Source organism: Castanea sativa, chromosome 2, assembly GCF_040712315.1.
Source record: "Castanea sativa cultivar Marrone di Chiusa Pesio chromosome 2, ASM4071231v1".
In the NCBI taxonomy this organism is placed as follows: Eukaryota; Viridiplantae; Streptophyta; class Magnoliopsida; order Fagales; family Fagaceae; genus Castanea; species Castanea sativa.
The window spans coordinates 9,914,705-9,942,371 of NC_134014.1; the positions used below are offsets into that span (position 1 = coordinate 9,914,705).

General features: G+C 38.2%; 2 protein-coding genes and 1 pseudogene across 2 annotated transcripts; 1 reads left to right on the forward strand and 2 right to left on the reverse strand.

Moving 5' to 3' along the window:
* Positions 1-26,834, forward strand: LOC142624501 (uncharacterized; annotated as a pseudogene).
* On the reverse strand, positions 7,913-11,225 carry LOC142624208 (glutamine synthetase leaf isozyme, chloroplastic-like). Its single transcript, XM_075797746.1, has 7 exons — positions 11,164-11,225; positions 9,807-9,894; positions 9,565-9,693; positions 9,405-9,479; positions 8,572-8,625; positions 8,443-8,480; positions 7,913-8,060 (listed from the first exon to the last, which is right to left on the reverse strand). The coding sequence occupies exons 1-7, from the start codon at positions 11,223-11,225 to the stop codon at positions 7,913-7,915; spliced, it is 594 nt and encodes a 197-aa protein (XP_075653861.1).
* Positions 11,173-21,281, reverse strand: LOC142624209 (uncharacterized). The gene is made up of 13 exons (XM_075797747.1): positions 21,219-21,281; positions 20,879-21,052; positions 20,670-20,755; positions 19,974-20,372; positions 19,782-19,872; positions 19,213-19,611; positions 18,260-19,084; positions 18,079-18,160; positions 16,972-17,075; positions 16,570-16,908; positions 16,285-16,482; positions 16,069-16,145; positions 11,173-11,399 (listed from the first exon to the last, which is right to left on the reverse strand). The coding sequence occupies exons 1-13, from the start codon at positions 21,279-21,281 to the stop codon at positions 11,294-11,296; spliced, it is 2,943 nt and encodes a 980-aa protein (XP_075653862.1). The 3' UTR covers positions 11,173-11,293.
* Positions 26,835-27,667: the final 833 nt, after the last annotated feature.

The window sequence follows — 27,667 nt, forward strand, 5'->3', positions numbered from 1 at the left end:
ATGATAAGATCTCTCACTCAACTTGATGTGTCATCTAATTTTCTCATTGGTCCAATTCCCTCATCCATTGGAAACTTGAGCGAGTTACGACAACTTTATCTTTATTCCAACAGTATCTATGGATCCATTCCTAAGGAATTAGCATTGCTTGAACATCTATGGGTACTGGGGGAATGTGCAGATTAGCGGTGTGGATGGCATGAATATAGTAAGTTAGGCATTGTTTGAAACTATAAAGGAAAATAGCAACTCGAGTTTTTGAAACTCGAGATTTACATAATAAATCGAGTCTCAAAAACTCGCTTTATGCTCGCTTTGGGCTTGCTGAGGTGGACAAAATGCCACCTGGATCTCGAGTTTCTAAAACTCGTTTTAAGTCCTATTAAACTCGAGTTTATAAAACTCGAGTTTTACTATATCTTATTTTAACTTATGTTTTTTATACGCATGGAACTCGAGTCTTAAAGACTCGAGTTTTATGTAAGTAACTCGAGTCTTATAGACTCGATTTCCTCTGGACTGTTTATTTAAAACTCAGCCCGTGGCATTAACTCTCACAGAGACTCACACCCTCAGTAACACACAGAGAAAACCTAAAACAGAGCTCTCAGCCTCACTAACTCTCACTCACCCATAACTCTCTCACACCATAACTCTCTCACACCACTCACTCTCACAAAACCACATTGTCCACTCTCACTGCTCTTCCCTCTCAGCAAATTCATATCTAAGGTAAGGGTTTGCATAATTTGATTGTCATTGTAGTTGGGTATGTTGTCTATGGGTGTGGGTTAAAGAGTTTTACCATTTATTTTGTAGATAGTTAACATAACTTAGTTAATTTATCAATATTGTGAATTATAGAACTTTGTTTTGTTAGTGTTAATTTTTTGAGTATTTATTTGTATAGTTTTTGTTATCAAAATTTTATTCATCATTTTATTTTTATCATGATCTTACAAATTTCTTTGACTTTATTTATCATTGGTTTGGGTATGAAATGGGTAGTGAATGAATGTAATGAATGGGAATGGGTATGTAATTATCAAAATTTTATTCATCATTTCTAGGTTTTTATTTTTATCATGATCTTACAAATTTCTTTGACATTATTTATCATTGGTTTGGGTATGAAATGGGTAGTGAATGAATGTAATGAATGGGAATGGGTATGTAATTATCAAAATTTTATTCATCATTTCTAGGCTTTTATTTTTATCATGATCTTTCAAGTTTTTTTTGACTTTATTTATCATTGGTTTGGGTATGAAATGGGTAGTGAATGAATGTAGTGAATGGGTATGTAATCATGCTCCTCTACCCACCTAGTTCTTTCAGAACCCTTTTAGGCATTATAGGTCACCACACAATGGAGTAATAGATAATTCCGTCTCTCCATCCACTAGGATTAGAAGGTTTACGTCTTGGCCTTTAGATATTAATGGGCACTCTATAACCTGGCTTGAATATGTTCATTGGTAAGATTGCATTACTTTTTTCCCTCACTTTACGACTATGTGATTTAACTAACATAGGACTTGACTTGAACAGGTTCACAATGCCTGATATTGTTATAATCATATACCATGGTGGTCCGCTTAAGAATCCCAATGCGAACAAGGGATTGCCATTTGAGGGGCCGGGTATGAAAACCTATTATGCCGAAGTTGATCGTAGGTTGAAAACCCTTGATGAATTGAAGATATTTGTCATGGAAGAGTTGTGTAAGAATCTTGATGCGTACAACATGCAAATTACTTATCGTATGCCAAATGAAATCATGAAGCACCGGATTAATTACAAGTATATGCTGATAGAAAAAGACAAACATGTGAAGATCATGTTTGACAAGTTGGAGAGTATAGCTGAAGTAAGTAACATTGAGTTGTACATACAGTTGGAGCCGCGTGCAGTATGGCAAGAGGATATCCAACAAACAACCACAAGCTTACAAGTTGCGATTCCGGATGCTCAATATGAGTATTCTACACATGTAGAGGATGATGATGTTCATGCCGATGGAGATGATGATGATGATGATGACGACGACTATGTTGATGAGACTATTGCCGTTAACAATGATGATGACGATGATGATGACGACGACGACTATGTTGATGAGACTACTGTCGTTAACAATGATGATGACGATGATGACGACGACTATGTTGATGAGAATCTTGCCATTAACGGTGAAGATTTTGCCGATAAAGATGACTATGAAGACATGATTGAGAGAGGGGACTTTCGGGACTTTGGGGACTTTGAGAGGGACATTGATGACGATGAGACATTGGACGGTGGTGAACCTGATGCAGACAATGTTATTAGTGTCCAAAACATTACAAACACAATCCCTACCTACACACCTCCTGCGTTGTCATTCTCTGCAAATACTTGGAAAAATATGGTTGATCCTTCGCATATTGAGATACCATTTGTGTCTACTTGGAGAGAGGGGATGAATTTGTGCAAAGGGTTGACTTTTGCCAGTAAAGTGGAGGTGAAGCGCGTATTAACAATTTGTGCCCTCAAGGAAAACAAACACTTTAAGATCACTAGGTCGACGAGGAAAATTTTTTGTGCGAAATGCGTGCATGAGTCATGCAAGTGGTATGTCTACGCAGTTATGAAGCCCGAGCTCCAAAATCTATGGATGGTCACCGTGTATGTGGGTCCTCACACGTGTATACCGACTGGGGTGCGAAATGATGGTAGAATGATGAGTTGTAATTTTATTGCAGCAGAAATCCATAACAAGTTACATGAGGATCACACCACTCAAATTAAGCATCTCAGATCTCTGATAGAGGCGAAATATAATGGCCATAAGCCTTCTTACTACAAGGTATGGGATGCGAAACAAAAGGCGATTGCGCTTATGTTTGGAGATTGGGAAGAATCTTACCAAAGGCTGCAAAAGTTGCTAATGGCGTATATTGATCAGGACCCGACTACCCAGTTTTGCTATCGTGTCACACCCACCGATGAAGATCACACCGTATTGTTGCATTATGTGTTTTGGTCTTTCGGTCCATGCATATCAGGATTCAAATACTGCAAGCCGGTTATCAGTATTGATGGGACCCATTTGTATGGTAAATATCAGGGAAAGTTGTTGGTCGCAATGGCAACCGATGCTAACAACAAGGTATTCCCTCTCGCCTTTGCTGTTGTGGATTGTGAGTCAGGGTCCAGTTGGAGGTGGTTTTTACGATGCCTCAGAGAAACGATTGGCCACCTGATACCTGACGACGGCATTTGCATAATTTCTGACCGACATCTCGGTATCAAAAACGCCATTGCAAACTGGCCTAGAAGGGATGATGGAAAAGCAGGGGTATTTCATAGATATTGTCTTCGACATGTTGCTAGCAACTTCAACACCCATTTTCAGAACTCGACTCTAAAGTCAGTGGTGTTGAAAGCGGGATATGCTAGTCAGGTAATTAAATTTGCCACCATAATGGACTCCATTAAGCAGGTGGAAATTGAGGCCATTAGGAAGAAGAAGAAGGTGACAGGGAGGGATGGTAAGGAAAAGAATCAAGATTATCTTCCATACACATACCTAATGAGCGAGGATGTGGACATGTGGACCCAGTCATACGATGGTGGGAGACGTTTTGGAGCAATGACAACCAATATATCAGAGTGTTTCAATGGTGTGCTGAAAGGTGCACGGGGCCTTCCTATTGCCGCGTTGGTTGAGTTCACTTGGAACAAACTTGTTTAATATTTCCACGACCGGCACAAAGAATACCATTATGAGTTGTCAGAGGGTAAGAAATGGAGTGAATATGCCTTATCCACGTGGGATGGAAATAAGCGTAAATCTGAGAAACACTATCTCAAGCCATTTAGCAATGAAGAGCTGATATTTCAAGTAGTTACCCAACTCAACATGTGTAGCGCAGGAGGGGGAAACCACAGTTATGAAGTTCGGTTACGGGAAAAAACATGCAGTTGTGGGAAATGGCAAAATATAGGGATCCCGTGTTCACATGCAATTAGAGTATGTGACTATTTACATACTGATTCGACCACGTATATTCACCCATGTTATGGTTTGAACCATGCCCTTAACACTTATGAGCATGCATTTGTGGTTCCTAAGTCACAGTCATTATGGAGGGATCCCATGGGGCCAAAGTGGTTGTCTAATCCGGCATTGTTGCGGGCCAAAGGTCGACCGGTGAAGTCACGAATAAGGAATGAGATGGATGGAGTGAGGAATAAGGATCAAGAACCGGGATGACGGAGGGAGGACGCAGATTTGATAGAGAGTCAACCCAAGCAGACATGTGGACTGTGTCATGCTTCCGGGCATAACCGCAGAAAATGTCCGCAGTCCCATGGTGCTTCCACAAGCGGCCATGTTCCACATTAGGTAGGTTGGCAAAAAGTTATGCATCGGTTAAATAATTGTTGTTCATTCGATGTTTACCTAATGTTTACTATCTTGTCTCCTAACGTAAATACTCTACGTTTTTCAGGCATCCTTCCATGGACGACGTTTTTGTCATGCGGACCGCTGATCTTAGGAAAAGTGACTACATTGTATTGGCTCTATGTGAACTTTTTGATTGTTGTTGAATGTACTTGTAATTCTCTATCCAATGTACCTCTATGAAGATTGTGATTTGAGTAGTATGGTTAGAATTGCAAATTAAGCGTGGTTGGACATGTTTAGAATGGTGATATATTGAGAATGACTTTTGTTGTGATTTGAGTGCATTTACATTGTAAAACTATGCCTGAAACAGAGCATTTTCTGCTGGTGAAAAAAAAAATTGCCCAGTGAAAATCGAGTTTTAGAGACTCGAGTTCTACTGGGCTATATTCACTAAAACAGAGCATTGCTCTCTGCCTGAAACAGAGCATGCTTCTGCTGGGAAAAAAAAATTTGCCCAGTGAAAATCAAGTTTTAGAGACTCGAGTTCCACTGGGCAAATTTTTTTGAAACAGGGCATGCCTCTCTGCCTGAAACAGAGCATGCTTCTGCTGGAAAAAAGAAAAATTTGCCCAGTGAAAATCGAGTTTTAGAGACTCGAGTTCCACTGGGCAAATTTTTTTGAAACAGGGCATGCCTCTCTGCCTGAAACAGAGCATGCTTCTGCTGGAAAAAAGAAAAATTTGCCCAGTGAAAATCGAGTTTTAGAGACTCGAATTCTTTGGCAATCTCGATTCTTTAATACTCGAGTTGTAGTGGAAAATAAAATCGGCCAATTTGGTCTAATTTGGCCTAATTTGGTCTAATTTGGTCTGATTTGGTCTAATTTGGTCTGATTTGGTCTAATTTGGTCTGATTTGGTCTCATTTGGTCTGATTTGGTCTGATTTGGTCTATTTTGGTCTATTTTGGTCTAATTTGGTCTAATTTGGCCTGATTTGGTCTGATTTGGTCTGATTTGGTCTGATTTGGTCTAATTTGGTCTAATTTGGTCTGATTTGGTTTGATTTGGTCTGATTTGGTCTATTTTGGTCTAATTTGGTCTGATTTGGTCTATTTTGGTCTAATTTGGTCTAATTTGGTATGATTTGGTCTGATTTGGTATGATTTGGTCCATTCAGTCCACTTTGTTCCATTTTGGTCAGTTTCGATCCATCTTTGTGTACTTACATATATAATTGGAGACAACAAGTTTAGGTTGAGAGCCCTTATTCAAAATCTAAATTTATTAAAACAAATTCTCGAGTTTGGGGGTCAACTGTCCACCATTGCTACACTGATATTCATAGTGCTACATGTGCTGCTCAATAGCTCGGCACTGTTGAACCCTATCTAGTCATATCATTCACACTCACGTCAATACACAGATCTGCATCATTTTGCAATGCACTGTTTTCAAGGATGCAGAAGACCCCTGAAAAGTTTATGATGCATTTAACACAACTCGGTATTGTCCTGTCAGGTTCATGTCAGATGAAACACAAGCATGCTAAATACTCTTCACATGAATACTGTTCAGCTGAATAGTCATAGCAGTACACTGCAACTACTGCCCAGAATAAGAGAATCTCACTATGACATTGGGAACATTTGAACAAAAAATTCGTATCGTGGTTTTCCAGCCTGTATTGACATGACAAGCCTGAATATGTTAAATTTTATTATTGAATACACAGTGGAATGAGGTTATAAATGTACCACAATTCTTTTCTTATTCCTACACCACTAACTTTGTAAGTTGAGTAAGCTATGAGTCGCAACGCCTCAACATCATCTCGTACACGTAGAAACAAGTTTCAATCTACTTCAACAAATGAATTATCACAAGTTCCAGCAGATCAACAACTACAAACATACACAGACCACTATGGAGGGAAATGGGTTGGAAAGAAGAGAGATTTCGTTAATATGCCAATATACACGTACGAGAGTCTTGGAAGCGTTGGCCACATCATGGTTGGCAAACCTACAAAACTAAGTACAGATACCACCGCAATGGAGTTCATCGTAGCAGAACCACCATGGTCAACCTTATACGAGAAGAGGTGTGAGTTGGAGGTGTATTGTCGATGGCACGGGTTACGAGTTCCTAAGGCACGCTCAGCCGAGTTACCTAGAGATGAACCTGCCAACATACTTGCTCGCCTTGAACAAGAGAACAATCAAATGCAAAGGCGGTTAGACCGTTTTCATGCAGTCCAAAAAGCTAGGAAGCATCTAAAGGGGAAGGCGCAAGAGCGGGCCATGAAGTCTATTAATGAAATTACTGCGCTAAATGATGAAAGTGACATTTCAGACTTCTCAGATTCAAGCAATGATGATTTCCAAAAATTTCTACCTACGAACATTCAACGTTGTTGTTGATGTCTACACGTTTTGTGTAATACAAAATGTTGTTGTTAATGTCTGGCAAATGATCCTATTGTACGTGCACCTTTTGCAAATCTAAAGATGAATTATTCATTACTTTTGGCTAAGTTTATATGAAATCACTTGCTCATTTTTTCCTTGCTGTTCGTTGTTGGTATGTTATCAAAAGGTGTACTTGTATTAGTGTTTGCAAGAATTATAAAGGTGGTCCCACGTATAGTTCTTTTCATTATGTTTATGGTTGAAACATTCCATAATTTGCTGTTGAGTTATTGAAACTGGTAGACTCAATTGGTCTCTTTTTTGGAAGATATTGTTAAATTCAACCACTCGATTTTCTTCCAATAGCTCAAGTTGGACCTTAGCAAAATTTTACAAAAATAACAATCATTAGTGAAACAGTAAAGTTAAGAATACAAAATAAGTCAATTGTTGTGTTTGCATAAAAATTGGATTTGATAGTCTGATGAAATCTGCTTGAATTGGAAATCTAAAGGGCAAAAGAAATTCCACTCAATGATAGGAGAGAGAGAGAGAGAGAGAGAGAGAGAGAGAGAGAGAGAGAGAGAGAACTACACCTATCACCATGTCTGTTTTATCAATCACACATCACAATTGATCTCACTAAGATAAGCAGCAGACTAATCAAACAAACAAGGCTAGCCAACAAAGAAATGAAAATAAGGAAGAAGAAAGTAGAAATTGGAGAAGTTTTGATGAGAATGCAACACTTGCATCTATTTTGCTTCAAAAACAACAGGAATAAATAGCCTGTGATTTCCCAAAACCCACTGTATAGGTTACAAACTACCAAATAAGCTAACTACAGGGTAAATAAGAACCGCTCTTGTATGAAAAATGAGCAACTGAGATGGAAGCACGCTTCAGTTTTGATTTTGTTGTGGACGAGCTGGAAGTAAACTAAAAACATCTGCCCAGTATATATACAAATCAGAATAGTAGATGACGGGAATTGTTTGTAACTACTTACATGATGAGGGAGGCAAGCTAAAAGATTTACAATTAACATAAATTAGAACCCCCCCCTCCCCTCCTTGGACTTACTGCCTATTTTCATTCTCAGTTTCCTCTAGAGTATTGTTCTTCTCCTGAATTTTTCAGCAACATCTGGATACTTTCCCTTGATGAAGCTATCCAAGCATTTGCGGCGAAGTGACAGGTTCAAAATTGCCTTCTTTATAACCTCAAAGCCTCCATCCTCCCTCATGCTCTTTGTACTGTGAAATAATGATAAATCGAAATTTCATAGAATTAGCACCATTTCCATATACTCATATTAGTGATTTCATTAATAGAACCATGTCCCTTTCTATTCCCCTCTTTGGGCCTGAAGAGAGGTAATAAAAATCTTTTGTCCCACTCTTAGTGTTCCACTTTATGCTTCACCAATTGCAGTATGTCATGTGTTTTTTTTTTTTTTTGCTCATTTTAAACCTTGGTTACTTAAAACAAGGGGGGGTGGGGTGGGGAGGAAGGAACTTGTATTAGACTGTGATTAGTGGAACATAAAGTGAAACACTCAAAGTGGGAAAGAGGATTTTATTTGAAGAGAGGAGATACCAAATGAAGCAAAAATAGAAAGAGGTGGAAAACAAAAACCTGTAATTGGTGTGGCATCCTGCACCATTCCAATCACCCTGTCAAAACAAAGAAGTCAAAGAGAGCTTCATCAGTTTATCTAATTAATTCATATGAAGATAGGAAAGTTGTATAATAGAGGTTTATTACCTCTATTGGTTTTGGATCGAGTGAGAGAACAACACCAGCTTGTTTAGTAATTCTCTGTCAGACAGAGGAGAAACAAAATATGAGCAACTTAATGGTAGAACAGACCCACCTACCAAGACACACAAGACGATTCTTGAAACACATGACCTTAAGCAGAAATGGATACCATAGGCAAGTCATCATCTACTAGTCCGACAAGTCATTGGCAACATGGTTGATATCTGATCCCGTATATGTTACTTATGGCTGTGAACTATTTATTTGTAATAATAACCACCTTTCAGGTTCAAAAAGAAGCACCACAAGTATAAAATACAAAAAAGAATAGAAAAAAGAAAGAGAACAATTTCTACTTCATGGCGCTATCAAGAACAATTTCATAGAAACAGTTTATTATTATTAGCTGCTCTATCATATTCAACTCTTTTTTTGGTTCATTTAGAGAAGGGAGGATTCAATTAGAAAAGCTATTCACATCCTTGATAGAAAGTCTCTTATACAATGATACATTATCAAGGATCCAAACTCAATACCCATTGGCTAAGAGCAATAAGATACCATTTGACTTAATATTTCTCTAGCATAGCACTTTCAAATTTTTCTAGCATGAGGATAAGAAAAATGGAACTTCTTTAGTTTTATAGTGACACTCAATTTTACGTATCAAATGTTTCTAACTGATCATTTCTAGCCATTAAAGTCTTTTCTTCATGGATATAAAATATATATAAAAAAAAAAGGTCTTTCTTCATTGAAGTGGCACCTACAGTCTTTATACTTTTTCATAAGGTTCTGCAGTTTCATAGACCCAAAAGTAATTAGGAATGAATTACCTCAAGAATGTATCTTGAACACCAAATGTGATCTCCAGCTTCAATTCCCACACTAGGTCCTACTTGATGCTCCCACTGCAAGGCAATCACAAAAATTAATAGTGACAAACATTACATGAGTTCATAGGCAAGATATGAAAGAGGAGAGTGAGAGGAGAACCTGGCCAGGCATGACCTCCCCATTGGTGCCACTGACGTTAATTCCAGCATATAAGCAAGCTTTGTAATGAGCATCTGATATATCACGGCCAAATGACTTGTCTGCCCCAGCACTACAGTAGTACGGACCCTGAGACAAACTTAAAATTATCATATACATTGAATACATGTCACATACTAAAACCATACAATCAAATTTGCAGAAACCTATAATCATAATTTGTGAATACAAATTGATAGTACCTGAGGACCAGGATAGCCTCCAACTGGCCAACCTAATGGCCATTTCACATTTGTTTGAAGTAAGGTGTATTCTTGCTCTATCCCATACCTGAGATAATTAGTCAGAAATCATCAGCAAAGTTCTCTTAAAATACATTTCAATAACTAAAATGTATATGAGGATGGTACTTAATCACCATCTATTAGCATATACATATTCACTTCAGGAACCCTATATATAATCATTGTTCAACTAAAAATACATGCAATGTACTAAAAATATACGTCTGCAAGTATATCACACCTTTTAAACATCAGAACCCTGCTAACAAGAACAAAAATTGATCTTTCCATTTACAAATAATCAATATGGGAAAAAAGAAGATATAATGTTAAGACAGACATAACATTACCATGACTTTTCCATCTAACAGCTCAGACATTCGCCTAGAGACACATGCATGTACAAGATAAGCTGTCTCACAATCATTTGCAAGATAAATATACAGGCACATGCCATCAAACTTAATCTAAAGTTCATAGAGTATCGGAGTTTGAAGAAGGGAAACAAGGAAATAATCAAGATTTTTTTTTTCCCTTAAAAAACATAAAATGTGGGATGCCTTGGTGTGACCATTTCTTAAACAAAATATATACCATAAAACTTTAAACAAACTTTTATTAAACATTTCACACAACGAGATGGCCTTCCAAATTTCAAAACTAATATTCTTTCCCAAGTGTCCTATATCATAGGCTATAAAGGCAATCACAGACCTTGGCATAACCCTCATCACCCCTAAAAAACTTAGGACTAAACACCATAATTCTCTAGCAAACTCAAAATGTAAGAACATATGGTCCACCGACTCACTACAAGCAAACTCTTTCCCCAACCATAACCTGATGGATCATCTAACCAATTCCATTGAAGCTTTAAATTACACTAAAGTATTTGCAGTTGTAGAGAGCACAATCAAATAGGAAAAAGGATATGACCAGAAAATTGTACTAGTGTTTGGGGTCACCATGAAAATTTTAACAAGATCTTCTAGTGGTCCTCCTTCCCTACTCCTAGAAACCATTCAAACACTTTTTCACTATAGTCTACAGATAAGAAAAGGGTCACCCTGCTAATCCCTAAGGAGCTCTAGACAGAGCCCCAAAAAGTCATTGATACAAAAATAGCTGCAACAACACAGAAAATATAAAATGTCCCCCAGTTTTTCTTTTTTTCTTTTTGAAAAAACTTTAATCAATATTATCTTAATTTCCATGAGTATGATTTTGGATATGATAGAATGGAAGAGAAGAATACATGTGGTCTACTTCAATTACTCTTTTCAAAAAACACACAACATAAAAACACAAACAATACCACAAACTGATGTGGGTCAGGCCAGGAGAGCTTGGAGAAGCGCTTAATGGCAACAAGGCCATTGTTTCGAAACTTCCCTTTGTAAACCACATTGGGAGCTTTCTCTCCACTCTAAGAGACTATCAATTCACTACTGAACCCATTTGTCGCTGCTCTCAGCTCTGCCAGCTCGAACTCCTTGAATGCCGGCACGCCATCGTTTTGCTCCAATTCCTCCTCTCCTCCTCCACCATTTGCTTCAAATACATACACAACAACAATACACAAAACACTAATATTAAAAGTTAATAAACAAAACTACAACACAACGGCCCTACACCCCCCATCAATATACATACATACAGCGTTTTTTTGGATCGAAACCAGTTATTCAGTTAATAGACCACCAAAAAAGATAAAGGAAATATCTTGATTTGGTTCGTCTCTAGTGAGATCGCACCAGCAATTCTTTGACACTACTAATGCATTGCCGCAAGGCTAACATGATATGTATCGTTTTCCAGTGTTCCGTCACAATCACTGAATTAATTCAACAACAATAAGCTTAGTCCATGCATTTGGGTTTAGCTTTTGCTGATTTCCCTAAGTATAATTGTACTTAGAAAAGTGAAGCTTTATAAAACTGAGTATTTAAATTGACTAGCTGCTTAAATGGATACATTTTTATATGAAGGATATTTCTTTTAGTGAACAAACTTTGTAGGCCAGATCGTAATTATTTTCTGAAAAGATTAATCTGTCTCTTTGTAAAGGAGGTCCATATAATTCCATTTCAAGAACAATTTTTAAAATGATAAGATCAGAGTTTAATCAACTAGACAAGAATTTCATGAGGTTTCTCAACATAAATTAAGTTAATAGCAGACCTGGCTGTTCTTATAATCCCCAAATTTCATACTAAAACTTGAAAATAGCAGCACCACTTGATGGCTTTGAAGCAAAAACATAGAGGCCAATATCATTCTTGTTAATAGCCCCTTTGTCAATCCTTGATTGACAGAAGCGTTCCTGATACACGTAACAAATCACATTGTCAACAATTGCTTCGTCTAACTATACAGGGAGAAATTTCCATTTAGGACATAGAAGACCTACCTTCAAATTGAGGATAAACTGTGGAACAATGCTCTCTTTCACCAAAGCAACCGTACAACCACCCCATCCAGCTCCTGTAAGCCTTGCCCCAAGTGCACCATGTTCCCGACATGTATGTACAAGTTCTTCCAACTCCGGACAGCTAGTTACAACAAAAATAAGACAAAAGTAAATACAGCAAGATGCTGTGAAATAAAAGAGCATATTTCATAAAAGAATGATTAATGCAGATTGCAGAGTGCACAATAGGGGACAAAATCATCATCATAATAGTAGTAGATTAAATACAACATTTTTTAATGTAATAAAGATGCATGCTTTCAATCAAGTCTTGCAAAAGCAACAAAGACACATCGCTCTCTCTCTAAGTAGAGAATGCCAACTGCCAAGATGTTTGTGAAGAGCTTTTGTGGCATGCTCAAATTTTTTAAAGAACAAACAAAAAGGAAAAATTGTCAACACCAAAAACATGTAATTGAGTACATATAAGCTGCAAATTTATATGAGAAATTATTCCAATTTTTTTACGAGGTTTTTTCACTAATGATGAGAAATAATTGGAAGTGTGTGCTTTCACATTGTAGAAGCTGGACTTGAACATTTATACCTGCACTCATATAAAACACTACAGCTGTGATGGCTCTCATTCATAAGGTCACCAAGCTTCTTTAGCTTTTCCTCCTCACTGCAAGAATTAGTAGAAAATTAGAATTGAATAAACTTGAACTTCGTTTTTTTTTTTTTTTTTAAGTTGAGCTTGGATAATAGCATGAACAGGTTTTACATCATGTAATTTATTTAACATTGAAATTTAAAAGGACACAACAGAAAACAATAATGAAAAATAAAATCAGCCATAATTAAGTTGGGTATAATCCACATCACAGAGTTCTATTACCATAAGACCTTCAACCAATGACTAAATTATAATTCCCAAGTCCTAACCTAGTTCATAAGGGATCCAAATGCATATAAGAATATCCCAATTACAGAAATGACACGAACATATAATGCATAAACTATGGTGATTAAGTTTTATTCTGGACGCCAACTTACCACCTCCCTCCTTTTTGGGGCTTGGACCAGCCTCATAAAAGGATTAAGGCCATAAGTGACAACAAAGGCAGAGTTACATACAAAGGCCAAACAAGTAGCAGCATGCACATGCATGAAATCATAGAGTAGCAACAGAATGCCCCGCATTTCCAACTTCTAGTTTCACCACATCTCATAGTCTCTATCTGATAAACAATCAGCAATGTTCATCTCAACCAAAAGAAATGCATGCACATGTATAAGCATGCTAATAAAACTACTATCAATCAATTCATGTGACTCACCTTAAATCTGATGATACAGTGTCCTTAAAGGCATGTACCCGCTTGGCCTCAGAATAAACATGAACGGCTTGCTGTTATATTTCAGAAAAATTGCAAAGTGAGCCAAATCTCGAAATGAAATTGCACTGATATTTTTAAATTTTGGTTCTAAATTTCTAAGATAATATTTATGATATGACCACGATTTTGAAAAATTATTCAGAAACACGGGTTAATACTTAGCTGCTGGTTCAGGACCTCGGGTACTTATATATATATATATATATATATATATATATATATATATATATTTTTTTTTTTTTTTTTTTTTTTGGGGTCTTCCCCTGAACAGGGTTAATACAAGCAAAGTATAATAGTTGTTTCAAATGAAATTTTAAATAATTTAGTTGAATCATGATAAGAGTTTAGCTTAGATCAAGGACTTGGGACAGTTAGACAGAGTACTACCTTGAGATATATTGGAAGAGGGTGATCTTTGTTGGTATTAGAACTCTCATCTTCTATATCAATCTCTGAATACCTATTTCTAAGGTATGCCTAAGCCATGAATTCAATGTTGTGACCAAAACCAGCACTCCCAGCAATCTGCATAGACCCCATCGTTGGAAGTGACAATGACATGTCCTCAACTTCATCCTCCCTCCTAATTTCCATGTTATTGGCCAGCAACAACAGTTAGCTTGCTAGAAGCTCAAACTATGTAATAGGGTTCAATCAAATTTGTAATGAAATGAATCAACTGTAAGAAATCAAAAGCTTGCCTAATATTGAGGAGGCAGGGTATAGGTTGGTGGGCCACATGCTTCCCATGCATAGTTTTAGGATTATGAAAGGCTTTGTTTTAGTTCCCACATGCTCTTGCAACCATTATGACTTGCCTAGAGAACATGCCAAGAACATGACTATTGACTATGAATAAGCTATCTTGTTGTGCTTATTAAGTAGGTTCTCACAAGTAAGAATTTTCCCCCAAGACAATGTGCACACAAAAAAGGAAATTCTCCAAGGAGCCTTAACCCTCCATGTGGCTTTCCAAGGGAAAGGCATAGGGGATGGTGAGGTCTCATAAAAAGATCACACAGTGGACCGCACTATTCTTTAGCTTCCATCTCATTTGATCTTCTCCCTCCCTAATGGGGAACATGAGAATCTAACAAATGGAGGAATGCAGCCACCCCATCAATCTCCCAATCATTAAAACTTCTCATGAAGCCCACAGCCCAACTCCTCCTTTCGCCCGCCTCCTGTCTCTCCAACAATGATTCCACAAAAGCATCCTTATCCATGGCAATTTCAAACAGGACAAGAAACATCTTCAAAGGCTAATCCCTACACCACAATCAGGCCAGAATCAAATTTGACTATCGAGGCCCGCATCAAACCGAATGCATTGTAAAAAAAGAACTACCCTCATTCTAACACTCTTCCACAACCCACAACCATGACCATCTCGAACAGGTTTCGAATACCACCAATTCCACTCCTCCCCATACTTCACAGTAACTACCCACCTCCACAGTTAGTTTTCCTCCAACCCAAACTGCCATAACCACTTACCCAACAAAGATTGATTGAAAGAAGTAGTAAGTTTCCAAATCCCCAACCCTCTGCTAGCCAAGGGAGTGCACATCCAACCAAATGATGTTTGAACTCTCCTAAACCATTCCACAAAAAATTCCTCTGTAACCTCTCTATTCTATTCACTACACTAGTGGGAATGGTGAATAAAGATGAATAATATCTAGGCAAGCTCGAAAGTGTACTCTTCAATAGCGTCAACCTTCTCCCTTTTGATAAATACAAAAAGTATCTTCCTTCATATTCACATTGATGAACACAAAACATCTCAATATTACAAAAAAGCAAAAAGAGTTTAGGAACTAAAAAAACTGAATTACAATGTGTAAAAAACAAGCATGAGACCAATCAAACAAGGTACAAATCAACAAGGATTTCAATTGATCTAGAGTTCTCTCAATGTCCTTGAACATACGGCTATTCCCTTCCTATCCACATCAAACATAACAAAGTAAGATTTCGAACATTCAAATAGTGCTTCCCACCAATTCCTCCATCCAAATAATAGGTCAACTACTGTCTACAGCATTACCCACTAAGCCACAAACATCTTAAAAACTTCACTCCACTATGGTGAGCAGCCTCATTTTTTTATAATTAAAAAGAAAGGGCTCAACTCAAGTACACAAGGAGTACAATGTGTTTCAATGCAAAGATTTTTTTTATTTTTTTATTTTTGTTTTATAATTTGATAGTTTGAGGAGGGGGATTTGAAACCTGGATGTCTCCTTCAGAAACACCAGAGGTGCCAACTAATTGAACCACAAGGCTCTTGGCAATGATTTTTTAGATGTTTATTGACTTTATTCATTAAGGTTAAAGTTTTTTTTTCCCCTTTTTGTGGTGGGATTTGGCTGTCTCTACTGGTAATTAATTGATTAGAATCCTATACCTTCTTCCATCAGCAGAAGTATGCTCTATCCAATCTGTTGAGGCCTCTCTAGTGGAGCTTGGCTGGACACTTGTTGCCTGAAAATTTTGATAAGTGTGTACATGTCAAGAATCCAGATAAATAGCACTTCAGACAGCAAAGAAGCAAAAACAATTTGACCATGATGCTGAAAAACTCAGCAACTATGTTAAAAGGAGAAAAAGAAAGACTTCTTACCGATGCAACAGAAGTGGGAACCGAAGGTTGTTCAACACTGTGCTGCACAGATGTAACAGGGGCAGTGCTCTGGCTTTCAGATGGTAAATTAAGTTGTCTCGAAGAAGAAATACTGGGTGGATGCATTTGAGATGTAGACTGATACTGGGTGGGGGCATTAAAATTTATATGTAGTTGACCATAAGAAGATGGTGCAAACTGCATAAATGTAATTATATAGATTCAAGGCCCAAAGAATTGGAATAAATTATAAAATTCAGAAATAAGAATACTTTGAAATCTTACAGTATATGACGGAGTGAGAGGTCTTTCTGGGCCACCTAATCCAGGTGAATAGTTATTGGGATTTTGAGCATTAAGCTGAGGAATTGGTTTTTCATATGCAATGTGCATGTTTGGCTGAGCAACTGGCAATGGAATTTCCTGTGATGGCAGTGTAGCATGACCTGGCTGACCAGCTCTTGGGGGTAACTGCGGCATTGGCTGAGAGAATTGGGGTTGCAAAGTTTGATGAGGAGGCAATCCAACATTCATAAGCGGAACACCTCTGCCAACAGGATAAAAATGTTGAGAAGGCACAGGATTGAATTGCTGGGGCTGCTGAGCTGGAACCACCTGTCGGAACTGCAGCAAAAAAAAAAAATCATTTAAAAAGATTTTATTTTGATTCATGTTAATAATATATACGGGTGATACAAACTCAGCTAGAAAGGATGCATTACTTGAGAACACATGGGTGGAACAAAACTCCGGGGAGGTTCCATCGAACCAATTATTGGAGGCTGAAGAGGCTTTGCCAACAAAAAGAAAAATTAATTAGCAAAAGAAAGAAAAAACCAATAGATCAATTTAATCAATAAAAACCCCCCATCTTTTGGTCACTATGGTAACAGATCCTAACTAAGAAAAGCTTCCGTGCATGGGCTTTTATCCCTTGAAACCAACCTTTTTTTATGAAAAAAAAAATTGGCTTTCAAGGGATATAAGCTCATAAGCCTGGAAAACCAACCTTTTAAACCACATGAGCCTAGAAACATAAATTTATAAGGGAAGCCCAGTTGATGTTTACTTCAGAATTTAAGTTACTCTAAGGTATAAAAGCCTTATGGTATAAATGCTTTATATTGAAATAAAAGAAAATACTCTCTAGAACTAACTGTTTCATAAGACATAAACACTACAAGAAACAGTTCTCTGGGCACACTACCTGTACACCTGAAAATCGAGGATTATTGGCCATATAAGCAAAGTCACGAGCCTTTAGAAAGCAAAAACAACTGCAGAACCAACAATCACCACAAACACCTTAGAATTGTCCAAGATATAGCATACTAAGATTGAAGTTTCAAATTAGCATGTAGTGTAACACGAAAATGGAAAAATATGAATTTTGCCAAACATACATAAAATTTGACTTAATGTTGTAAACTAATAAAGAGGAGTTATGTTTTACCACTTCATAATGTAAAATGCTGGGCAATAGGCCCATAAAAGAAAGGTAGTCAGCATATTCATGTCAAGAAGAATGAGCAGCAATGAGAGAACATGGAATGAGAAACAAAGGCATGCATTGGAAGGTGGAGGTGGCATTAATCAAGGATAGGATGACAAAAGGACATCTCAAATGGTTTGGCAATGCATAATAAACTCATCCAACATTACAGAGCGTGAGAGTTTAATTTGACTTAATGTACAGGAGTAAAAACAATATTCTTTCCAAAGTGTCCTATACAATAGGCTATAAAGATCACATTAGACATTACCTCTGTAACAAACCTCTTTTTCAAGGTTCACCAATTTTGCATTTTTTAACCCTCGTGTAATGTTTGGGCGGGGGAGGAGGCTGCGGGGCATCATCCTTAGGCTCATCATCATGCTGCAAAGACATTAGATGCATACAGTCAATATTTGGTGTAATGATAAGATAAAATGAACTGCAAAATAGGCCTATACATCGTAATTAATGGTATCGTACCATAGAGCTGCCTTTGTGTCCTATTTTGTGTCCACCTGTCCCACAAGTGGGAGCTCTTCTAGCACGTTGCGGTCTACCTCGTGGGGGTGAGGGCTGATGAGGGGGATGCTCGTCCGGTACATCAGTATCTGGCTGAAGAGTGTCAATCCCAACTGGAGGTCCTAGAGGGTCAGATGAGGATGAGGAAGGTGGGTAATGATGCTCTGTGTACAGGCCAGGAGTGGGGATCATTGTCATGGGTTCCGTACGGGGTGGGTCTATGGGCAAAGTGGGTGCACTGGAGCTGGTGGATGGGTTTGAGGGTGTCTCGGGGTGCATAGGAGGGGTCAACTGAGAATGAATACCGAGATCGAAACTGGGCTGCGAAGGTGGGGTGGGTGAAGGGACCTCGGGCTGAGGAGATGCATCTACCATGGGTGGAGGGACCTCAGGCTGGAGAGATGCGTGCGGGATGGGTGCAGGTATCTCAGGACTACTTACAACCCGAGTGGTTGTTGCACACCGACCACGGCCCCTAGCTGCACTTGTGCTTCGGCTTGCTGTAGCAGGCCGACCACGGCCCCTAGCTGCACTTGTGCTTCGGCTTGCTGTAACAGGCCCACCACGGCCCCTAGCTGCAGTAGCACGGGTCGATGTACTTACGGGTGCTGCGCTTGTGCTTGGGGTTGCAGTAGCTGCTGATTCAGTCTCATGCTCATTGTTTGCCTCCCCATTTGCTGCAGGACCACCACCAAGCCCAGCTAGATCATTTAGGACGCGTCGGACATGGTTATGTGCTCGGCTGCCTATAGGAAGCATCTCCAACAACGCTAAATGGCTTTCAATCTGAAACCGAGAAAGAACCAGTACAATTAGATTTGAGACATTTACATATCAATTGTAGAATGGATAATATAGTATTTATTAATCTACCCAAATACTCAACTAAGATATGTCTAATTAGAACACATTACCGATATATCTAATTTTGCGCTGTTGCGGTCGACATACTTTTGAGTGACCGAACGGTACCAGCGGTAATAGTCATGATCGCGAGGCATCTCACCAGTCTGAGGAGGTGCATGGCAAAGTCGTTGTTGTCTCATATCCCATGTAAGGATATACGGTCCATGCTCCTCCCTCCAATTCTTTTCCACCTTCCCACGCAAGTCCATTCTATGCAGTCTTTCATTGTACACAACATGGTCGGGCCGCTCTTGCTCCAACCCAAACTGACGAAGGACACGATCTGGGTGGTGTATCTCTACTATGCAAAAACACACAAGTGGCACCCTTGCCGTCCACGTATCCCTCCCTGCAACGCAAAAGTTAGGAAGGTGGCCGAAGTCTGCCTCGTATGGCTGCCACACAATCTACAATAGAAACAAAAAACAATTATCATAACATCAAGGAATGTGAAACAAGGGAGAATACATAGATAAAGGGAAAAACAAAAATTAAAACAGAAAATATGTTAAAGGATGAAGCAATCATATTCTTAAGGAAAATTAACATAACCAAACAGAATTTTTGTTTGCCATACTTGGTCCGGCTGCAATCTAACTAATTGCTCGCGATAGTGGATCAAGGCCATGCCGGATGGCCTACTCTTCGAGCTTGGCACCCGCACCCACCTACAGTTACGAGCGAATAACATAAGATAAGATAATACCCATGTTATAGTTACTAAGAAGAGTACATTGCAGAACACACACAATATCAGAAAAATACTTACTTAAATGCAAGTGGAGCATATGGCCATGGTCCATAATCACATCCAGGTGGGGGCTCTATCCTCGGGCACAAGAATGGCAACCTTGCCCATGCCCAATACTGGACCAATGTGCACGCCCCACCAATCTGTGATGCCCCACCAATCTGTGATGCCCCTTTCTCGCTTGCCCGACACAACTCTCTGTACAACCAAGCCAAGCAACCACTACCCCAACTATACTGTGGCAGATCACGAAGGTCACGCAAGAACGCCAAGAACATCAAATGCACCCTATCTCCCGACTTGTCCATGAAAAGCTTATCCCTTAGCAGCGCTAAAATATAGCACCGGGCATACTGGTGTATCTGCATCTCCGTTGCGTTATGAGGCAGTGGCACTGCAATGGCTTCAACAAGGCGGCTGATGAGAATTCTTTGCCCCACCAAAGTTTTGTTGTCATTCGCCGGAGTAAAACCAAGCAACTCCATACACAGATCTCGCCAATCCCCATCCACCACAGCAGTCGGCCCAACCAAGACCTCACCGTCTATAGGAAGTCCAAAGATGACCTCCACATCTTGTAGGGTGATTGACATCTCACCATGTGGAAGATGGAACGTATGCATCTCCGGCCGCCATCGCTCAACTAGGGCCGATATTAGGCAATGATCTATCTCTCTGGAAGGGGTCCTAAACAATCCTTCCAGCCTTAGCAACTTGATAATATCAATCACCCGATTATCTCCCATCTGAATGCTTGCCATCTCCTTAGTGCGACCATGGCATGTAAGTGGGCCCGGGTCCTGCAAAATCCATAAAAATTATAGCAGTTGTTACAACTACAAATACAACTTTGAAAGAACTTGCTAACTAAAAGTCAAAGACAACGTAAAAATTAAAGTGGTTGTTAGAGCTAGATATTTCACCTCGCCATTCCAAATGTCCTCTGATCGATGATATCGTTGTCGCGTCAACAATGACTCATCAAGCGGACCAGGGTGCAAGATCTGTGGCTCGTCATCAATCCGAGGCTCCATACTACAAACATTCAGATACTCAACCGTGAGATCATTAATAGTGTGGGGCAAAGGAATGCTATTCTACATGCAAAATAAATCTATACTGAAGTTATGCTTATTGGCATTATTTAAAAAAGGATGCTAAAAGAATGGAAAGCAAGAAGAACTACAGCCTTGATCTTTTCTGTTCCTATGTTTACCTATTCACTTTTTTTTTTTTTTTTTTGTGGATGTTTTTTGAATTTACTGAATTGATCCTATCTGGGTTTGCAGACTTTTTGATTATTTCTGAATTGGTTTCATTTGACATTTGTTACTTAGTGACTGAAACAGTAAAAATTTTGATGTCTCAAGCTAGTTAATAGGATAATTTGGTAATTGTCAGTAAGCACTCTAATTTAGTTACTGGTTGATTATGGCCATCTTTTTAATGGATTCCTATGGAGAAATCTAGAGCTTGTGCAATTAAAAAATCCCATGAAAGTTTGATGGGTTTTTTTTTTTTTTTTTGGTTAGGTAAGATGTTGAAGTCACTAAAATAAGATGAAACCATAACATAACTGTTAAGAGGAGATTCAATTTGAACAATGCCTTCTTAGCTGCATTTATCAGTTCCTTTTTTTTATATATACAAATTAATAATAACACCATCTCAAATTGCTTTGTCACATAAAATCATCAAACACAACCTTGTGCACAGAAACAATGCTTTGCCCCTAATGTCCAATCAACTAATGTGCCTGAACACATTTCAAGGAAAATCATCTATCTCTGGGTTTGAGTGGCATTTCACCCTAATAACAACAATTTCTACCCTCTGCCCAAATGGAGGGCTAAGCTGAAAAGAAAACAACGGCAAAAAAAACTAGTTCTAATGATTTGCTTCTGAAACATTGAGATATCTAAATAAAAAAACTCTCTCCGACCACTCTCATTCCAAATTTCCAATTATTAGTATTATTTTATTCTATAACAACACTCTTCGACGGCTAAACGGAAACTCTCATTCCAAAGGAAGTACTCGACCCATTATAAACAAGACCCAAATCAGAAACACAACACTGAACTAAAAATCCTTTCTTCCCTGATTTGTACTGGGTCTCCACTCTCCAACTCAATCAAAATTTGAAAAAGCAAAAAAGAAACTAAAACAAAAGCAAAAGCAAGCAATGGCGGCTTACCCGGTTGCACATAAATAATAATAATAATAAGTAATGCTTGATTAGGCTTGATGAAAAATATAAACAACAATCAAACAACAAGCAACGGTGTATACCAAACTTTCAACGATCAAACTTTCTTAGCATTCAAGAGCGAAAATTTTAAAAGGATTTACCTTGGTACAAATACTGTGGAATAAACCGAATCGGAGAGAAAGACTGAATCTTGAAGGGACTCGTGTGAGAATAGAATAAGGAGAGTATCCGTTAGAGTGAGAATCAAAGAGAGCGAGTCGAGTGAGAGTAACTGAGTGGGAGTGAGGAGAGAGCTCTAGACAGGTATAGGTGAGTTTTAGGTTTGAAGCGGTCAAAAATGTATTTCTGAAAGGGTGTTTAAAAACGATGATTGGATATCGAGTTTTAGACTCTCGATTTTGTATACATTATCGAGTACTAAAAACTCGATTTTTAGTTGAATACCGAGTTTTAGAAACTCGATTTTTCAAGAATCCACTTGGAAAAATTTGTCCACGTCAGTAAATGAAAAACCCCATAATCGAGTACTAAAAACTCGATTTTGGTTTCAATCTCGAGTTTTAGAAACTCGAGTTGTTAGTTTCCCAAATTCTTCCAAAACCAGCCAACTAACGAAATCTTTAGCACAGTAATGTTATTTGGAAAGACTGTTCATGGGTACTTCAATTACTAGATAATAGTCTCACTGGTCCAATCCCTGCTTCCATTGGAAAGATGGTTGAATTGTCTGATCTTAAACTTTCTTTAAACAATCTTTCTGGACCAATTCCAACCACGATTGGAAATTTGACCAAGCTTACCACTTTAATTTTGCTCTCAAATGAATTAAGTGGTTCAATTCCCGCTTCCATATGAAACCTAACTTCCTTGTCTTTACTTTACCTTTCTGAAAACAAAATTTCTGGATCAATTCCGTCTTCCATAGGAAATATGGTTGCCCTGTCTGAGCTTGACCTTTATGGAAATAAACTTTCTGGATCAATTCCAACCACTATTGGAAAGTTATCCATGCTCACCAGATTCGTTTTGATGGAGAACAAACTAAGTGGTTTTATTCCAGTTGAAATGAATAATCTTACTAGTTTGATAAGTTTGCAACTTGGTAACAACAATTTTATAGGCCAGTTACCTCCACAAATATGCCAATCTGGATTACTTGTTTACTTTAGTGCTCCCTATAACCACTTTACAGGTCCTATCCCAAAAAGCATGAAAAACTGCACTGCCCTCTTCCGACTTAGACTTGATGGAAACAAACTGGCAGGAAATATAGCTGAAGATTTTGATATCTACCCGAGCTTAAATTATATCGATTTGAGCCATAATAATTTGTATGGTGAACTTTCATCAAAGTGGGGGCAGTGCCATAATTTGACAAGCCTAAAAATCTCCAACAACATTATTTCCGGTAGAATACCACCTAAAATTGCCGAGGCAACTATGCTACAAGTCCTTGACCTCTCTTCGAATTGTCTAATGGGGAAGATTCCAAAGGAATTGGGGCACTTGAAATTATTGTTCCGTCTTCTTTTGAATGATAATCAACTTTCTGGTAACATTCCTTCAGAATTTGGAATGCTATCCGTTTTAGAACAATTTAACTTGGCAGCAAACAATCTCAGTGGCTCAATCCCCAACGAACTTAGAGAGTGCTCAAGATTATTATCGCTGAATTTGAGCTAATTTTTACTTGAAGGAGGCATTCCTTCTGATATAGGAAGCTTGCAGTCTCTTCAAAGTCTAGATGTTAGTCAGAATTTGCTAGTAGGAGAGATACCACGACAACTTGGAGGCATGAAGCTGTTGGAAATATTGAATCTCTCTCACAATAATCTCTCTGGTTCCAACCCATCCACGTTTGATGATAGTGCAAGCTTGACATCTGTTGATATATCCTATAATGAGTTAGAGGGTCCTATTCCAAACATCAAGGCTTTCCACAAGGCTTCAATTGCAGAATTGCAAAATAACAGAGGCTTGTGTGGTAATGCTGCTGGCTTGAAGGCTTGCCCAAAAATGATTAGTAATCCTCAAACGAAGAGGACCAACCGATCTTTGGTAATAATTTTACCATCTCTTTTGGTCACACTGTTCATTATATATATCTTTGTAGGAGTTTCACTTCTTTGGTGTAGAAAGAGGAAAACAGAAGGCAAGCCAAGAGAAGCCCATAACGATAATCTGTTTGCAATATGGAGTTATGATGGGAAAATAACGTATCAAAACATCATTGAAGCCACAGAAGATTTCAATTCCAAATATTGCATTGGAGTGGGAGGATATGGAAGTGTTTACAAAGCTGACTTGCCAACTAGCCAAGTCGTTGCTGTGAAGAAATTTCACTCACTACTTGATGGCGAGATATCCAATCAAAAAGCCTTCACGAGTGAGATTCATGCCTTAACAGAAATAAGACATCGTAACATCGTGAAGATGTACGGTTTTTGTTCACATCCAAAATACTCTCTTTTGATTTATGAGTTTTTAGAAGGAGGAAGCTTGGTGAAGTTACTAAACAGTGAGGAAGAAGCAAAAGCATTTGATTGGTTTAAGAGAGCGAACATCGTAAAAGGTGTGGCAAATGCTTTATCTTATATGCACCTTGATTGTTCCCCTTCTATAATTCATCGTGATATATCAAGTAAGAATGTTTTATTGGATCAAGAATATGAGGCTCACATCTCTGACTTCGGCACTGCTAGGCTTTTGAAGCCTGATTCATCCAATTGGACTTCACTTGCAGGCACCTTTGGATACATGGCTCCAGGTTAGTTTTTTCCATTGCTGTCTACTCTATTGTTTATGTAAGTAGCAGTTGGCAATTAGTCATGTTTTGTTTGTTAGAAAATTTGATATTGTTGGGTGAGGAATAGGTAGAATTGTCAACCTATGGACTAGATAAATGCCAATTTTGTTGTCGATGGTTTGTCCAAGGCTTTTCTGCTATTTTAATGTTGTGCTATATTAATGCTCATATGCTCTGTAGGTCATATACCTATAGAGCAATCAGCTTAACTTTATTGAATGAGAAAGTACTAGTGCATGTCCGCCTCTCTTTTTATTTTATTATTATAACAGAAAATCAATTGTGTTATGCATAAGTCCCGTGAACATTGATCCTAACAATTGATTATCATAACATTGATATATTTTACAATTTGCATATGCATGGACCAAATTCAAGTCGTGCTCATATTTTATTACTAAAAGTGGAGCTGCGATGACTTTGATTAATTTTTTTCTTTAACAGAGCTTGCATACACAATCGAAGTTAATGAAAAATGTGATGTTTTTAGCTTTGGAGTACTGACTTTAGAAATAATAATGGGAAAGCATCCGGGAGATCTTACCTCATATCTTTCATCACCAACATTTACAATCCGTGAGCTGCTATTGAAGGATGTGTTGGACCAACGACTTTCACTCCCAATGGATGAAGCTACAAGGGAAGTGCTCTCCATTGCAAAGATTGCAATCGCTTGCTTGCACACCATTCCACAATCTCGTCCAACAATGCGAAAAGTTTCTCAAGAGCTTTCAACTCAGAAACCACATTTGCCAAATACATTGCAATCAATCACACTAGGAGAAGTAGTTAATCTCGGAGGCTTGACTGGATAATAGCTTGTTTTGTTGGTGTTCCCCTTTTTGTTTGTGCATTGTCGTTGCTCTACCTTTTGACATGTCCTCTCCTGGTAAAACCATTTCATTAAGTAGTTACTGTATTGTGTTTAATTGATAAGAGTGTATCCATCAAAATGCAGAGTTTTGAGAATTTCGCTAATAAACCAAATGAAGTTTATATTTGTATGTGTAGCATTTATATCAATCAATAGAGTGCTCAAGAACTGTTTATGTTCTCTCAAATAAAGAAAGAGCTGTTTATAGGGTGGAGGTATAGAAGCTGCAAGCTTCACCCATTGCTGCCACCACATCCTTTGAAATAGCCAAATCGATTTCATTCCAAAGCCATGGAAGAGAAAGAAAGAAAAGGAGAGATAAGATGAAGACAAATAAAGGGAAAACCATCATCAGTGCCGTTACTAAAACCATTGAAAATGAGGATTATGTATTTTGGGACTCTAGGGATGAAAATGCTTGTGGCATGGTGTGGGTCTTACTTTGGGGTTTTTTAATTACTAGGTATGGCAATGTGGTCTTGAAGATGATTGAATTTGATGTTTTTCTGAAAATTTTGTATTAGGATAGGAACGGGTGGAAGTGTGGAATAAGTTTGGTTTTTATTTTTTATTAGTTTTTTTTTCCTTCCTTAAGTATAAGAGTATAAAAATATGTTTGAAAGTTTGGCTCCATCCTTGAGGAACTGGAATTGCTTAATCAGACAACAAATGATGGCTACCTTGTCTGATATTAACCTTGATGGAAACAAACTTTTTGGATCAATTCCATTTGCTATTTGGGAGTTCCTCCATCATCATCTGCAGCTCTTTAACAAGCATGGAGTAAGAGGCGAGGTTAAAATTCCACTTGCACAAGGAGATGCACATGCAGAGGAAGAGGGTGTAGAATCCAATTCTGTTGCTTGGGTTGGCGATTGTTTTCGTATTGCAAACAATCTCTAATGTTTCTACAGAGCTGCCTCCAGAACCTGCAGCGGATTTGGCTCATAACTTGCTTAAACGAATTGAAGAGTTCAACATGCATTCAACTGAGGTATCTACCACTTGATGTCATTTAGTGTATTCAGTTTTATATATATATATATATATATATATATATATATATATATATATATATTTATAGATATATCTTTGTGCATTTAGTTACTGTAGGGATTCTTTTCTTTTGTTGTCTCAAATGTTGCGTGGGTAAAAAATACGGCAGTTTGCTATTAGTACAGCTTGATGGTGAAAACACCCTGACGAAATTACCCAGCTCAGACTTATCATATGGTTTAGCTCATAAATTGCACACGTGGATTGAAGGACATGTATTTGCTTGTGATGTTTCTTTTTAGGTTGTATACTGGGTTTCAATTAGACTATTTGTAGGTAAGTTCGTGTTTATTTTTTTCCTTTCTGTCCTTATTATTTGCACCTACATGTGTACTTAATTGTTACATGTGATTGCAGGGTAATGCTCATCTAAAAGCACTTAGGACATTGTGCAAGCAGAAGGCTTCAAATCCTGAGAAGGCTGATACATTTGTTATGAGATGGGTAGACCAACTTTTCTCTAAAGCTTCACTCATTTTAGAAATGTATGTTTTAGAGGTTTCAGTAGCAAACAAAGATGGGAGCTTTTTCACACCCAGAAGAAAGGGAAAGAAAGCAGCCAGCTTGTTATCACAACCAGTCACAGCAGTTTATACAATTGGATCTTTGGTTATTGTTTGACTGTCTGCTGATGTGAGCGCAATTATTCTGCTATTATACACCATAATCACAAATGGTCTGTTTGGATGACATGCATTTGAATTTTGATTTGGATTTGAAGGGGCCCGAATCCAAATCCAAATGTTGCCATCCAAACACAACCT

Coding starts and splice junctions, on each gene's coding strand:
- LOC142624208 (XM_075797746.1), bottom strand. CDS start 11,225: ATGGCCTTGTTGCCATTAAGCGCTTCTCCAAGCTCTCCTGGCCTGACC. Junction 9,895..11,163: donor CTGACCCACATCAGTTTGTG/GTATTGTTTGTG, acceptor TAATTATCTCAG/GTATGGGATAGAGCAAGAAT. Junction 8,481..8,571: donor TCGATCCAAAACCAATAGAG/GTAATAAACCTC, acceptor TTGTTTTGACAG/GGTGATTGGAATGGTGCAGG.
- LOC142624209 (XM_075797747.1), bottom strand. CDS start 21,281: ATGTCAAATGAAACCAATTCAGAAATAATCAAAAAGTCTGCAAACCCA. Junction 16,909..16,971: donor TAGCTGAGTTTGTATCACCC/GTATATATTATT, acceptor TTTTTGCTGCAG/TTCCGACAGGTGGTTCCAGC. Junction 16,483..16,569: donor CTCTCACTCCGTCATATACT/GTAAGATTTCAA, acceptor ACATTTATGCAG/TTTGCACCATCTTCTTATGG.